General features: G+C 47.6%; 1 protein-coding gene across 1 annotated transcript in view; it reads left to right on the forward strand.

Annotated features, from left to right (window-relative positions):
* Positions 1-16,286, forward strand: part of LOC140387634 (calcium-dependent secretion activator 1-like) — a 513,343-nt gene extending 497,057 nt beyond the window's left edge. Inside the window, exons 7-8 of the mRNA XM_072470829.1 lie at positions 15,337-15,448; positions 16,140-16,286. Of these exons, the coding sequence (XP_072326930.1) occupies positions 15,337-15,448; positions 16,140-16,286 (259 nt within the window). The remainder of the gene's footprint in view (positions 1-15,336; positions 15,449-16,139) is intronic.
* The last annotated feature ends 689 nt before the right edge of the window (positions 16,287-16,975 follow it).

Raw genomic sequence — 16,975 nt, forward strand, 5'->3', positions numbered from 1 at the left:
AGACATGTGGAGAATGTGCAAACTCCACACGGACAGTGACCCAGGGCCAGATTCGAATCCAGGTCCTCAGCGCCGTAGTCCCAGTGCCAACCACTGCTCCACATGCTGCCCCCAACATTGCTACTTTTAGTGATTTTAGTTCCTGTCGGTGGGATCTTCCAGTCCTGGCAACGGAGACCCCCCATGCAAGTTCCCCGGCAACGAAGAGTTGACAGCGGCAGAACCAGAAGATCCTGCTGCCGGCCAATGGATCACCACCTCCGTAAAACATGCCCCGCGGGGGGGGGGGGGGCGGGGGGGCATGTGGGGAGCAACGATCTGACTGGTTGATATTGACAACCTCCAATAGTAGCGAAAAAGATTACTTTTATTCAGAAACTGTAAAGCTGACACATTGGGTGGTATTTAATAGAGGCGCCAGGAGTCTCACCTGCCTGCTAGAAAGCTGCCGTGAATCCCACATGACTTTGAGTGACCAAATATTCCAGTTCTGCTCAGAGCTTCCTGGTTTTTAATTAAATATACCAGTGTCCCGACAATTTCCTCAGAATTGCTGAAATATTCTGGTGTTCAACATTGTCCTTACAGAAACCATGGATTTCCATCAGCGTTTTAGCTTTTCGCAAAGCACCACGTCTCTTCCTCTTCCTGCCTCTTTACCTAGTGCTCCATTTACTGTTGACAAGCTTTAAAAAAAACTCATGCCCTACTGCACCATGGGAATCGGAATGCTGCCCATTCGCCAACCATCAAGCGACTGCAAAGGGATGCTCCCATATGCACAGAAATTGTTCCCACCTCTCTCAGTGTTTCTGATCTCTCTCAGGGGGTATTTGCTGCTCATCTCTAATTATCTTGATCTGCTGAATCTTCCTCCTCAGACTGAACTTTTCTGGGGGGAGAGGGGGGAGGGGGGGTGGTCCTTGCCCTAACCCCGCCCCCTTGGACTTTGTACCACTTTTACCTGGGGCAATGAACGAGATGCCTGATGTGACCATTTTCCAATCTGCACTCACATCGTATTCAGCTGGAAATGCAGCAATATTGAGCAAAGGGGAAACCCAGGGAGTTCAAACTTCAGGGCTGGTTCTGGGACTGTCTGCTCTCTCACCGAGAAAATCCCAAATAATCTGATGGAAATCCAGATTCCTGGAGCAGAAATTTCTTACGCCCGACCTCTGTCAATCCAATAAAATTGGATGTTGATGCAGAGTAAATATTTTAACTCAACTGCAGGTCAATCGGGAATCTCTGCTCAGTGAGTCCCAGATTTTCATTGAGAGTGAAATATTTGTGAAATGATCCCGGGTATTGGTACTGGTGGTAACCTTCAGAGGCACTGGTGTTATGTAGGTCATTTATAGGAGGTCATGAAGGGGAAATTGTTGTAATATGCCTTTAAGAGATATCAGCATGGCATCACTGGAAGGGAAGTGTGTCACGTGAGCCAGTCTTAGTTTATTTTTTGCTCTGAGCAGAGCACACACACAATCTGATACCTTCAAGCTTTATAACTGTATAACTATTGTCATGTGCCTCGTCTTAATAAATTAGTCCACACCATGTTTATCCAATCCCTTATGAGTGATTGGTGCTCTGTGTCCTGCATGGTCACAAAACTCAATTATCATAATAACACAACATAGTGATCAGTAGTGGTAAGGCAGGTGACAGTGATATGAAGCAATGCAACATGGTGAACAGCCTTAGATCATGCTACATGGCCTGAAAAGACCATTGATCTTTTGGTCAGACCACAACAAGTTGTAGTATTGGAGTGTGTTGAACATGCAGTGTGGTGACTGCAAAGAAAAGCTTTGGAGACACAGCGCTGAGCTAGTGCTCAAGTAAAGAGTTGATAAGCAGACGGATCCATCGTGGTGAGATTGCAGTGCCTGGCCTCTCAGGAATTGCTGAACAGTACATTGAATAAAAAGCAAAGACACCATTACTCCATGGTCCATTCCCACCACAACTTGTCCTTGAGGGTGGAGCTTTAGAAAATTGCACGAAAGCGGCCAAGGTGACACTCACCCCAGGCACTACAGCAGAAGGAAGGTCAAAGAGGTATTATCAGAATGGCCACTAAATTCCCCAGCTTAGACTGAGATGCGGATGACCCAAATTCCAAATATTTAAACAATGGACAGAGCTATGAAACATTGTCCTTACAAAATACGCACATCACCAGAGTTAAATTTGAGATTTCCAGGTGCAAACGTCTGCTCTAAGCGATGCCAAGCATGGTTACTGCTCAGTACATCTCGCGGAGACGTTGCAAGAGCTTTCTATGTTTCGTAATCGATCTCTTTCAAGCTCACATGTCATGCATTGCACCAGGATGCATCTATATGGGAGAAGATTGCTGCGCCGTTGGCGATGATCTTTGTGTCCTCACTCTCCACTGGAGTAGTACCAGGTGATTGGAGGGAGGCTATTGCTGTTCCCCTGTTCAAGAACGGGAATAGGGAAATCCTGGGAATTACAGACCCATCAGTCTTATGCCTGTGGTGAGTAAAATATTGGAAAGGATTCTGAGAGATAGAATTTATGATTATTTAGAAAAACATAGTTTGATTAAAGATAGTCAGCATGGCTTTGTGAGGGGCAGGTCATGCCTCACAAGGCTCATTGAATTCTTTGAGGATGTGACGCGACACATTGATAAAGGTCGGGCAGTGGATGTGGTGTATATGGATTTCAGTAAGGCATTTGATAAGGTTCACCATGATAGGCTCATTCAGAAAGTTAGGGGAATGGGATACAGGGAAATTTGGTTGTCTGGATACAGAATTGGCTGGCCGAAAGAAGACAGCGAGTGGTAGTGGATGGAAAGTATTCCGCCTAGAGGTCGGTGACCAGTGCTGTCCTGCAAGGATCTGTTTCTGGGACCTCTGCTCTTTGTGGTTTTTATAAATGACTTGGATGAGGAAGTGGAAGGGTGGGTTAGTAAGTTTGCTGATGACACAAAGGTTGGGGGTGTTGTAGATGGTGTTGAGGGTTGTTGCAGGTTACAACAGGACATTGACAGGATGCAGAGCTGGGCTGAGAAGTGGCAGATGGAGTTCAACCTTGATAAATGTGAAGTGATTCATTTTGGAAGGTCAAATTTGAATGCTGAATACAGGGTTAAAGGCAGGATTCTTGGAAGTGTGGAGGAACAGAGGGATCTTGGGGTCCACATACATAGATCCCTCAAAGTTGCCACCCAGGTTGATAGGGTTGTGAAGAAGGCATATGGTGTGTTGGCTTTCATTAACATGGGGATTGAGTTTAAGAGCCGCGAGGTTTTGCTGCAGCTTTATAAAACCCTAGTTAGACCAGACTTGGAATATTGGGCGGGATTCTCCACTCCCACGCCGAAGTGGCCGCGCCGTCGTGAACGGCGTTGAGGTTCACGACGGCGCGAAACGGCCCCGGTCCCGACCGATTCAGGCCGTGACAATGGGCCAGGATCGGGGCCGCGTCATCTACACGCGCCAGGCCTTGTCGCCCGCGTAAAAGCGGCCGGCGCTGCATAACGGGCGTCATCCGCGCATGCGCAGGTTGGCCGGCGCCAACCCGCGCATGCGTCGTTGCCGTCCTCTCTAAGTCCGCCCCGCAAGAAGATGGCGGACGGATCTTGCGGGGCCACGGAAGGAAGGAGGTCCTCCTTCAGAGAGGACGGCCCGACGATCGGTGGGCATCGATCGCGGGCCACCCCACATCTGAGGTACCCCCCGGTGCAGGATCCCCCCTCGCCCCCCCGCAGGCCGCCCCCCCCCAGCGTTCACGCACCGCCCACGACTGCAGCGACCAGGTGTGGACGGCGCCGGGGGGAACCCGCCGTTTTGGCCTGGCCGCTCGGCCCATCCGGGCCTCAGAATAGCGGGGGTGCCGGAGAATCGCCATTTTCGGTGTCTCCGGCGATTCTGCGGCCCGCGAAACTCGACCGGGCTGTTCCCGCCGCTTGGGAGAATCGCGGGAGGGCGTCGGACCGGCGTCCCGTGAAATTTTGGCGGCCCTGGCGATTCTCCCAACCGGCGTGGGAGTGGAGAATCGCGCCCATGGTGTCCAGTTCTTGTCGCCTCATTATCGGAAGAATGTGGATGCTTTGGAGAGGGTACAGAGGAGATTTACCAGGATGCTGCCTGGACTGGAGGGCATGTCTTATGAAGAAAGGTTGAGGGAGCTAGGCCTTTTCTCACTAGAGCGAAGAAGGCAGAGAGGTGACTTGATAGAGGCATACAAGGTGATGAGAGGCATGGATAGAATGGATAGCCAGAGACTTTTCCCCAGGGTGGAATTGGCTGTCACGAGGGTACATAATTTTAAGGTGATTGGAGGAAGGTATGGAGGAGATGTCAGAGGTAGGTTCTTTACACAGAGAGTAGTGGGTGTGTGGAATGCACTGTCAGCAGAGGTGGAATTAGAGTTACTAGGGACATTTAAGCGACTCTTAGACAAGCACATGGACAGCAGTAAATTGAAGGAGTGTAGGTTAGGTTGATCTTCGATTAGGATAAATGGTCGGCACAACATTGTGGGCTGGTAATCATTGTGGGAAGAAGAAAGCAAGAACATGACTATAATCTGCACTTATTGATGCAGGTGACACGTGATGAAGGATTGGTATTCAACAGCCTGAAATGCAATATCAAAATGCTGCAGATGAATTTCTTCAGTTCTATTCACTCCTGCTGACGTATGTCCCAATTCAAGTAAAATACAGGATATTAAAATTATGCCAAATCTTCAAGATACGGACAATCCTTGAAGATGTCTGGGTCACTTTAATTCCTTGTCTCCATACATTTCCAACTTTGCTCAAAAACATTCCTCACTAAGGGAATTGTTATGAAAAGATGTGCTTATCTTGTGGCACAAAGAACATCAGTACCTCCTTCGAACCACTGAAACATTCATTAGCAGAAGCATCGACATTGCAATTTTGCAATCCTAGAGAGACAACTACCCTGGAAATAGATGCATCACAGAAAGATCGGAGAGGATGTATATGACAAAAAGGCAAACAGATTGCCTTTGGCTTCAAAATCTGTGTCTGCAACACAATCTAAGTATTCCAACATTGAGCTTTACTATTTGGAATCATGTGATTTATTTCCTGTCTCTTCGGCAAAAGATTAGTGGTAGAAACTGATCGCAAGCTGCTGGAGATAATTTGGTGAAAATCATTGGCCGGTGCACCACCAAGATTGCTGCACCTCTTGATAAAGATTCAAGGATTCGACTGTGAGACTAGGTACAATACAGTTCCCAGGTACAAATGAGGTTCTAAATATTAGACTGTACCAACTAGCCTCTCATCTTGGGTTTATAAAGGACTGGGCTAGGCAGAACCTACCTCCATTTGGCTCGATATTTAAGCAGTCCAGTCAGCTTTCCCTTTGCAGGCCTTGTTATTTTATGATCTTTTGGTCAGACCGCAACAAGTTATAGTATTCGAGTGTGGTGAACATTAAGTCGGGTTCTGCCAGGTGCAATAGTCCTATTATTATTAATACTCTTAAAGCACGGAGGATGGTCTCTCAATTAAAAGAGAGATCTAAACTGACTTCCACTCTTTGTCCAATCCAGGGCTGTCCAGATTTCCCACCGGATCTTAGAGACCATGGGCGGGTTTCTCCGACCCTCCCCCAGCCAGCCGCCCCCCCGGCGATTCTCCGGCCCACGATGGGTCGAGCGGCCGCCCATTTTCGGCCGGTCCCACCGGCATAAATCAAACCAGGTCCGTACCGGCGGGACCTGGCTCTACGGGCGGCCTGCAGAGTCCTCGGGGGCAGGGGCGCGGGGGGTGCCCCCACGGTGGCCTGGCCCGCAATCGGGGCCCGCCGATCCGCGGGCGGGCCTGTGCCGTGGGAGCACTCTTTCCCTCCGCGCCGACTGCTGTCAACCTCCGCCATGGCTGGCGCGGAGGATTCTAGGCACCGGCCTAGCCCCTGAAGGTGCGGAGGATTCTGCACCACCTTCTGGGAGGCCTGACGCCGGAGTGGTTCATGCCACTCCTTGGCGCCAGTACAGCCCACCCCGCCGGGTAGGGGAGAAGCACGCCCTATGGATTCGATACTTGGAGGGCGGAGAGATACAGGCCCAGATTCTCCGATCCCCGGCCGGGTAGAAGAATCCCCTGGGGGGCGGCGCGAATCCCGCCCCGAGGCCGGCTTCCATATTCTCCGGCGTCGCTTTTCGGGCAGGGGCGGGATTCACGCCACGTCGGTTGGGGGCCGTTGGCAACCCGGCAATTCTCCAGGCCCCATTGGGCCGAGCGGGCGACCGTTTTTGGCCAGACCCACCGGCGTGGGTTACGTATGGTCCCACACGGCGGGACCAGGCAGGTAAGTCGGCGGGGGCAGTCTTCGGGGGGGGCGCGTGGATATCCGACCCCGGGAGGGGTGCCACCACAATGGCCTGGCCCGCGATCGGGGCCCACCAATCTGCGGGCTGGCCTGTTCCATGGGGGCATTTCTTCCTTCCGTGCCGGCCCCTGTAGGGCTCCGCCATGGCCGGCGCAGAGAAGAGAACCCCCCGCGCATGCGCCAAACTACGCCGACCCTTCTGCGCATGCGCGAACTCGCGCCATCCCTTCGGTGCCAGCTGGAGCCCCCGATACAGGGGAGAATTCCTCACCTTGGGGGCCGGAGTCGTTCGCGCCGGTTTTCCCGCTGGCATGGGGACTTAGTCCCCAGAAGGGAGAATTCCGGCCATAGGCATTTGTAGGCTGGGAAATATGTTCAGCGGTGCTTCCTTATCATCCTTTGAGCAGCCATGCTAACAATTTGATATTTTGAGACATTCACTTTTTTAAGTATCTGCAACTTTATCCACAACAAGTCAAATTTGAGTCTTGTCTCTCCTATTTCCCCAGTGGAAAAAAATCCTGATTTCTGCAAGCCTAAACAGTTAATTAGCAAGTTTCACGATACCTTGTGCTCTAGATCCTGTGTTTGTACATTGCGTACTTTGCAGTCTTGGGAAAGAGACTTAGCAACTAATATTGATAAGGAGACATGGGATAGTATATGAGATTATGCCAATAATATTTCGGTATGCTATAGAATAAAGGAGACTCCGTTGAAGATACTGTATCGTTTGCAAGTCTGAGACACAGATTTGCTCCTGCTATATCCCCAATGTGCCGAAAGTGTCTGGGAGTCGAGGGTAATTATATACACTGCGTATGGACTTGTGTCAAAATTCAATCCTACTGGTCTGGTGGAGTTAAGGTGGATATTTAACAGAGCTTTCGAATTTGATCCTTAGTTCCTAATTCTGGGTCTTCCAGATAGGAGAATTGTACAACATCCTAACCTTTGCGACTTGTAAAAACACTCTCTGCTTCTGGATTAGTGACAAGTATCACTGAATTCAAAATTGGTATAAAATAGTCACGGAATGTTCTCCTATGCAATTCTTGACGTCCATGAAGTGTTGGACCCCTGTCTCAAATTTGTAGCCACCGCTTTGCCTGACCAGCTCCTGCAAGTTTTCCATGAACCATTTTGAAAGTCATGCTCTCACTGTACATAAAGGTGTGCATCTTGATACGTTATCCTATCATTCTTATTTGGCCTTATCCTCTTCACTCCCTCCCCCCGTTTACTCATTGATCCGATCTATAAATAGAGGCACTCGATCTTGAAAACCAATGTTCTGAATTTTTTTCTGTCTTTTTCTGTTCTTATATCTGCAGAAATGTTGTTTGTTCTGCACTGTACCAGTCATGCTTTGAACAATTTGTTGTGTTTTATATTAAAAAAAAGATAAAACTTTAATAAAAATATATTTTCTAAATATTGCAGAGGAAAAACTGAGTCTCGGCCTCTATGCTAAAAAGGCAAAGAAACCAATGGTTAAAAAAGCTTGTACTGAAGTGAGAGAGATATGGATGTATAATAAATGAAGGAAGGTGAAGCAGAGTCAAGAATGCACATGTCAGCCAGTGTTACAGTATCTCAAAGCTTTACTTGTGAACCTTAATGAATGTTGGTATTCACAGGGAGAATATATGTCAAAGTTTATCTCTGAATCTGGTTGGCAGAATTTTACCAAGTACCAAGACTACACAAAGAGTTTCATGATGGCTTACAATAATACGCCACAGGAGGCTGTTCAGCCCATCAAAATGTTGCTGGCACTTGGAAGAACGTGTCTCATTCTTTGCAACTTTTTCTCCTTCATGTGTTTATCCAATTCCTTTTTGAAGCTACAATTGAATCTGTATCCATTGCTTCATCAGGCAGACAGAGCAGTCAATATCCTAACCAACTCATTTTAACCAACTCATTGCACAAAAGATTTACCTCATGTCGCCTCTGGTATTCTACCGGTCATCTTCAAACTGTGCTCTCTCGTTATTGATGCTTAAACCAAGGTTTCTCTTTAATTACTCTTATCGGAGCTGTTAATCATTTTTAAACACCTCCATGAAATTTCTTCTTTGTCTTCTCTGTGATGAGGCGATCCACCCAGCTTTCCCACTCTGTCCACGTGACTGCAATCCTCATCCCTGGAGCCACGCCAATAAATTTCTTCTGTATCGTCTCCAAAACCTTTGTGTCCTTCTTAAAATGTGAGGCCCACAACTGGACACAATACATCAGCTGGGGCTGGATTGGTATTTCACATTAGTAATCACTTACTCAAGAGTTTCAACTGATTTATTTTTCAATTATTGTTGGCATCAATGATCTGACCTTTTATAATGCAGTGATGATCCTGGCTCCTCCCCTCTGCACTGACTAATTGCAACATACGAATAATGTCAACCTCTGCAATCAGTGTATGATACATGATTTCTTACATAGGACATACCGCTAAGGCCCAACCAGCCCATGCTGGTGTTATGCTCCTATTGAGCCCCCTCCCCCTCTCCTCGTCTGAGCCTATCATTGTAATCAGCTATTCCTTTCTCCCTCCTTTGCTTCTCTAACTTTCCCTTAAAAGCATCTATACTATCCGCTTCGCTTCCTCTGGTAGCGAGTTTCCGTGCATTGTCACCACTCTGTGGAAAAAAACATTTCTTCAGAACTCCCAATGGATTTCTTGGTGACTTTTTGAAAATGAGAACATTTTCTCTGTATCCATTGTATCGTTATCATAATTTTAAAGCCTCTACCCTTCACCCCTGCAACCCAAAGATGTGCAGGTTAGGTGGATTGGCGCACTAAATTACCCCTTCATTGGAAAAAAGATAATTGTGTACTCCAAATTTATTTAAATTTTTTTTTTAAACAAAACAGTTTCAGACTTTTTCAGTTGCCCAAATGTGTGTATTTTCAATTGTTTAATACTATCGGATCAGAGGCGGACTTACACTTTTAGGGGACCTGTGCACTTTGTCTTTGTGTGGGCCGCACATCACGTCCTGCCCCCCTGGTGATGTGGTGGGCCGTCCCCGATGATGTCAAACCGTGCCTCCATTGACATCGAGCCCCGCTCCCAATGATAGAAATGCCCTCCTGACCCTGCCAACGCTCAGCTCACACAATGCAAGGCACAGAAACTCAAAATCACTGCTTGACAGAGTGCTGGAGTGCAATTGTCTGGCAGGATTCTGAAGGCCAATAAAGATGGTGGTTACTCACCGGTTATAATTGTCTGCATGTGACACCATGTGACACCAGCATGTGACACCAGCTCAATTGTCTGCACCAACCATTATATCAGAGCAGAATATGTTCTCTCTTAGAGAACAGAAATTTAGACTGGAGGAAATGGTAGAGGGATAGATGTTTTAGATTTTCTTGCTTCATCAGTTGTTTGCAATCCATGGCAACTTCGATGGTTTGTCTTCTTTATTTTTTTCTTCACAAAATCATCAATCACATCATTGTAGGTAAAACCGAGTAAAGATGCATTTTCGTGTGTCATAATTGCTGAACTTGTCAAATGTTCCTGACTCATTGTACTCGCAGTAAACTTTCACTCTTTTCAATATAGAGAAATATATGTATCATTTGTGACAGGTATTGTTAAAAATATTTTCAGAATGGGTTCACATTTGGAAAGGTTGCTGCAAACCATCACTGACATGTCTGTACTAATCAGCTGGTGATCTCAAAGCACAGAGCTCATCATTATCAATGAAATGAATTCATTGTTTCACTTCACCTTCAAAAGAATTTGTGTCTATATCCTCCCGGTAGAATTCAACAAATCTTTTACTGCAGTGGCTCTTAGCATTCTCATTTGTCGAAAAGCACGCAAAAAAATTCTTCAGTGATTCACTTCTACTCTGCAATTGCACCATTATTGTGTCACAAATAACATTGACAATCTCACTGATGATCTTTTTCCCTTTTAAAGTGATTTCATTGCTTCTAGTGTCATCAAAAAATAACTTCCTGTTTCTTGCACGCTTCTCATAACGTATTCTTTGTTAATGATAGTGCCTCTGCTTCCACTGAGGAACTTCCGTGACAAGACTTTAACTGAGGCTGACAATTGTGAAGTAAGGCCATTTGGCCCATCGAGTCCACTCCACCATTCAATCATGGCTGATTTCATCTCCATTTACCCGCTCTCTCTCCATAGCCCTAATTCCACATTATAGGCTTTCTCTTTTGCTTTGATGCATTCCTTAACTTCCTTTGTCAGCCATGGCTGACATGTGTGATCCATGTGTGATTGTAGCATGTTCCACTAATGCGGTGAAACCGGAAAGAAGGCATACAAGTTTTGAATAAAGTCAAATGGATGAACGGCTGCCTCACAAGATTCAGCTGTTGCATTGCAGATTAAATTCAAGGATTGCCGGTGCATGGGATGAATAATGCACAGCGGTTTGCATTGTTCAGTCTAATTTGTAGACTTGATTATTTCCTGTCATATTTGTGGCATTGTTGAAGGTGTGCTCACAACAATTTTTGACAACCTACTTTTGGAAGGATTTTCAAACCGTTGTCTCCAGGCACTTCGAAGTGTGAGATTATAGCTGAACAAAACAGATACATCACTCTACAGCTTTTCCATTGCTGGTCGCTTACCTTCAAATTAATGTTAATTGGTCCACATGGCTCACATCTGGTTTTGAATCAACTATCATGGAATAGTATTTGACATCTTTGACTTCATTAGCGAATTGATTGGTTTCTGAGTCACTCTGCCATTCTAGTGACAAAGTCATCATCGGTTCCGTGCGTTGATAAGTTGGTCTTCCCTGAGCCACAATATTGATACATTTTCAAATGTTCTTTGGGAAGCTCATCAAATTCAGAGACATTCAAAGCCGGCTAAAAAACTACCTCTTCGACTTGACACTGATGACTCATCATGGTCTCTTAAATATGGCGTGGCACGGTAGCACAGTGGTTAGCACTGTTGCCTCACACTGCCGGGATCCCGGGTTCGATTCCCGCTTGGGACACTGTCTGTGCGGAGTCTGCATGTTCTCCTTGTATCTGCGTGGGTTTCCTCCGGGTGCTCCAGTTTCCTCCCACAAGTCCCAAAAGACGAGCTGCTAGGTGAATTGGACATTCTGAATTCTCCCTCTGTGTACCCAAACAGGGGCCGGAGTACATAGAACATACAGTGCAGAAGGAGGCCATTCAGCCCATCGAGTCTGCACTGACCCACTTAAGCCCTCACTTCCACCCTATCCCCATAACCCAATAACCCCTCCTACCCTTTTTGGTCACTAAGAGCAATTTATCATGGCCAATCCACCAAACCTGCATGTCTTTGGACTGTGGGAGGAAACCGGAGCACCCGGAGGAAACCCACGCAGACATGGGGAGAATGTGCAGACTCCGCACATACAGTGAGCCAGCGGGGAATCAAACCTGGGACCCTGGCGCTGTGAAGCCACAGTGCTAGCCACTTGTGCTCCGTGCTGCCCCGAAGTGTGGCGACTAGGGGATTTTGACAGTAACTACTTTTCACTGTTAATGTAAGCCTACTTCTGACAATAATAAAGATTATTATTATCATTATTATTATTAGTCCCAAAGAAGACAGCAGTTTGACTGTGGCAAAAACACGTCTCAGCACATTCCTCCAATAAGAACACTCCTTTTCAAACTAAGTCGATAACGCAGAATCAATTCTTCCAGATGATTTACATATTTGAATAAATGCACACATAGCTTTAATATGACTTTTGGAAGTTTCATGATCAGCAATATCTCTTCCAACATTTCTCCAGTTGGAGTACCTGGTTGACAAATTATTGTTTCCTTTTACTAGGGTAAGGGAATTATTGGCAAACATAACAATAGACTGCATTCGAGGTCTCCAAAAAATAATCAGCCAATTTCTCCTTTCCATCATGCCATTTCTCTTCACCCTCAGAAAATGGGACTCGTGAAGACTTCTAAGCTGCTTTCAGCCTCGAACTTCAAACTTTTTTCTCAAATTTCCCATGTTACCTTTGTTCTCTGGTCTATTTATCAGAAAATATTCAATTGTACCCAGTGGAACAGATTTTGGCCATAAGGCAATGTCTTCAGGGTAGGTTTCTTTCCTCACTTCAGAAGCAGAAAAATGAGTTTGAACAGTATCTTGTAGTTCTCTTCCCATTTTAGAGTTCACTTGTCCTTCTTGTTCACATTTTTCAGGCGATGTGTTGTCTCCGGAAATCGGTAGGTCGAAGTCATCAGACAAGTCACCAAAACTTTCAGTGGATATTGTTGTTGGGGATGAATGTGCAGTTAGGGAACTGCTCAAACCTTCAAACCTTTTACAGTAAAGTGCCACATTTTTTTATTGCTTTGCTGCGTCCTCTTTCCTCGTTTCCAACTTTCTGCATTTTTGACTTCTAGATTCATAGTGTCACTTCATATTGACTAGGATGATCTGTCTTGATTTCAGTGGTTCACAAATAAGTCTTCAGAATCTTCAGTTGACTGAAGCCTCGTTCAGCTAAAGTCGCCCATTGTTTAAGCTGCTCAAAACCAGACAAATTAAACAAAGCTTATGGAAGAGTTGGGAGGGGGATAGTCTTCAGAAATTGTGACACTAATTGGTGTGAGTGTGAGCCGGAGTTCTCTCTCAAATTCCTACAAGAGTAACTGGCTGCTAGAAAAAATATTCGGGAAAGCTATGGTGCCAATGGTCAAGGATATCATAAAAGACAGCGGCATCAATTCGAGAAATGGCAGTGAATTCAGCATGCTAAAACAGGAAGAAACAAGGGGCGGGATTCTCCCCTACCCGGCGGGGCGGGGAGGTTCCGGCGTAATGGAGTGGCGGGAACCACTCCGGCGTCGGGCCGTCCCAAAGGTGCGGAAGTCTCCGCACATTTAGGGGCCAAGCCCTCACCTTGAGGGGCTAGGCCCGCGCTGGGGTGGTTTCCGCTCCGCCGGCTGGCGTGAAAGGCCTTTGGCGCCACACCAGCCGGCGGCGAAATGTCTTCGTCGGGTGACGCAGGCGCGGGAGCGTCAGCGGCTGCTGACGTCATCCCCGCGCATGCGCAGTGGAGGGGGTCTCTTCCGCCTCCACCATAGTGAAGACCATGGCGAAGGCGGAAGAAAAAGAGTGCCATCACGGCACAGGCCCGCCCGCGGATCGGTGGGCCCCAATTGCGGGCCAGGCCACCGTGGGCGGCACCCCCGGGGCCAGGTCGCCCCGTGTCCCCCCAGGACCCCGGAGACCGCCCGCGCCGCCTTGTCCCGCTGTTCAAAAGGTGGTTTAATCCACGCCGGCGGGAGAGGGTTGACAGCGGCGGGACTTCGGCCCATCACGGGCCGGAGAATCGCCGGGGGTGGGCCCGCCGACCGGCGCGGCGCGGTTCCCGCCCCCGTCGAATCTCTGGTGGCGGAGAATTCGGGACACGGCGGGGGCGTGATTCACGCCAGGCCCCGGCGATTCTCCGACCCAGTGGGGGGTCGGAGAATCGCGCCCAAGATGTTGGTTGCTGTCCAGCCCTCTCGCTCTCAGCGCTGCCTGGCTGCCCTCTGACTCTGGTCGAGTCGCCCCATCCCTGCTGACCGCTGATACCTGATTCCCTGAAAACCACTGCACCGGCGCTTGCCTGGCCTTCTTCGCACCTCCCAACTGCTGCTCTGCTCACCCCTCAGCTCTCGCTCAGGTGGCCAGACCTCAAGCCTCAACCTTCAATGACCATGTATGCTCCAGGCTGGCTGCCTGGCTCTGCTATTGGCTATCTACCCTAGCCTCTGTTCTTTGTTTGGTTGATTGCCTGCCCGCCCGCCCTCCTCAGCCCTGACCTGGAGATCGAGAGTCCCCCGCCGCTCCCCTTGATGGCCGTTGACCAGTGCCTCCTCCTTGCCTCGCTATAGGCGTTGCAGGCTCTCACACTCCGAATGTTAGATCGGTGACCTCACTTTTGTCTCAGGCTGCCCACTGAGCTGAATGCCAGAAACCAGCCTTGCACCTTTACTCACTGAAAGTCCAGAAACTTCACACCAATTCAAGAGATCCGTGTCTGAACTGTCTTCAGTCTCCACCACCTCTCAACGCCTGGTAAATGTTTTTCCCACTCTAAAGGGGCGGTCATTAATCAGAGCCGATGTTGTTCTGTGTTGCCTGCAGATATGCTCTTGAGCCCATCAGCAAATTCAGGGCCACCAGGCTCAGTATGGATGCCCCCCCCCTATTGGCCAGGGTCCCTCACTGCACCATTGTGTGTTTCATTGAAAATCTGTATTGGGTGGACCCATATCTGCCTCTATATATAATGAACTTGCATTTCACAAATAATTACAGTGAAATTGGGATTTAATGACAGCTGAATGAAAATAAAGGCCGGAAAACAAATAAGTCACAAATCAAAATGTGCGTGCAATATCTTTGATAGAATTAACTATAAAAATGTTTATGTAGATTGGCATTGCATCTTCTCTCCATTACTTCCCCTCGCCCACACTGGCCTCATCACTGACCCTTCACAAGCTTTCTCATGTACCCTACCCAGCAAGCATGGTGACTACATTACAGTAATTAATTCTGTCAGAATGAAGCCAGCATGTTTTAAGGGGGCTGTGCATTTCACCTCCCTTCGTCGCTGTGACTCTGTGTGGACCTGTTTCAGGTTTAAATGTTGTGACAGTTCCCAGCTGTGCTTAGAGCTTTTCTCTTTTCACGTCAGTCCATGTGACCTTTCCTGAGTTAACTCTTATTTCACTCTCCAGCTGTGCAGTAAACCTTAGCTTTCAATTCTGAACAGTGCAAACATTTTTCAATTAGCATTTTCTGTAAGGATGCTTTTTAATGAAAATAAATGGTGATTGTGTTTGAGCCCAGCAATTTAAGTTATTTCAAAGCCCAACTTTTGATTTTGCACTGTGGATTGAAGTTCATGATTAGTCACTTGATATTTAATTCTGGTATTTCAAAGACACTGGATTTACTACTTCTAAAACGGTTTCTCTTCTGCAGCTGGGGTACCCAAGGTGACTTTACCAGCACACACCCACTTCCTGCAGTAAAGGTGAAACTCTTCACAGAGAGTACTGGCGTGTTGGCCCTGGAAGACAAAGAGCTTGGGCGGGTAAGTGCTTCTTGCTTCCTGCAATTAATGATTTATGCCAGTGAGACAGTGCCAAGTCCATACTGATTGCATTTAGAGTCTACAGCGAAAGAGGTGCTTTGCAGTACCAATTGCACAGTCTGATACATCTCTCCAAATCTCTCTCAGAAAATAACAAATAAGTAGGAACTGCCTTTACTTCCTAAAGCTATTAAAAACATCTTAATAGGGAAGCAATGAATGCATCTTGTACAAGGGACTGATCTTCTGTTCGGAGATCAGTGTAATACTTAATACTGAACTGCTAGTCAGTAAATCTGCCACTTTAATGCTTGTCTGTTCACCCACACCCCCTCCCACACAGAATGTTTTTAAGAGCCTTTAACTCATTACTTTATGAACCAGACCACTTTGACTGGAAGGTCTTTAAAATATCCTGACGTTCATGCTGCTGATATGAGAACATTTTTCCACCTACCTCGACCCCTCTCTGTGGAACTACTGGCCTGACTTAAAATCAGTTCAGGATTTCCTTTCTGCGATGTTTAAGGACATTGGTAAATAAAGCATACAATCAATGTTGACTTATTTTTCACACACTGGGGGTGATTTTGAGCCTGCCTGTGAAAACCTTGCATGGGCTCAAAATCCCGAGAGAATCAAAATTGTCTCCGGTGTGATTGTGTTTTGAAATTTTCAACCCCCTTTCCAGTGGAGTGCTCTGCGGGAACCTCAGAATATTCAACCAGCGCTGCTATGGTGTCACGCTGGCGTAGTTTACAATAAATTTGGTCAGGCGTCAGGCAATCAAGGGGATCCCTCCAGAGGCACAGAAGTTGTTATAGCTCCAGGGGGGTAGAGGGATATGCCCAGGCAGTGCCTTGGCACTGTCCCCGAGCACAGATGCCAGGTGATTTGCGAATGCTAGGGATTGGGGATGCCAGCAATGAACGTGTGGATGTCGGACTGGGAGCGGGGGTGGGGGGGGTTTAGTATCAGAGGATTCCACTGCCGAGAACGGACGGAGAATCTCGCCCAATATCTTTCATAAAATTTAATTCTTAGCCGGTCTCTGGACATGCACTGCTTAGCCCAGTTTTCAATCATGAGGATGGCACCACCTGCCGAACATGCATCTGTGCGCTAAAATCACGTAGAGACCCTGGGCTGGATTCTCCCAAAATGGGACTATGTCTCCACGGTGGCGTAAAAACTCTGGAGTTTTACTCTGGAGATTCCTGCAAAAAAGATGAGCTGATTCAATGCCCTGCAGGGGGCTAGCAGGGACCCAGAGTAATTCACGCAGCTTTAGCTGCAGACACAGGTCCCCGCACTTCCAGGTTTGAGTCCACGCATGTGCACAGCGGTGTCCTCCAGTGGCTGCGCCGAACGTCATGGCGGACTCGGACCGCGGAGGCAGATTGAAAATGTAGACCCCCCCCCCCCCGATCGGCCGCTCGCCTGAAGATCTGACCGCGCAGATATTGACCTATAAGGCCCACCCCCGCCCCGGTGTCCGATCACCCGATCCCCCACCAGGGCGGTCGC

This window comes from Scyliorhinus torazame, chromosome 13, assembly GCF_047496885.1.
Source record: "Scyliorhinus torazame isolate Kashiwa2021f chromosome 13, sScyTor2.1, whole genome shotgun sequence".
NCBI classification, from domain to species: Eukaryota; Metazoa; Chordata; class Chondrichthyes; order Carcharhiniformes; family Scyliorhinidae; genus Scyliorhinus; species Scyliorhinus torazame.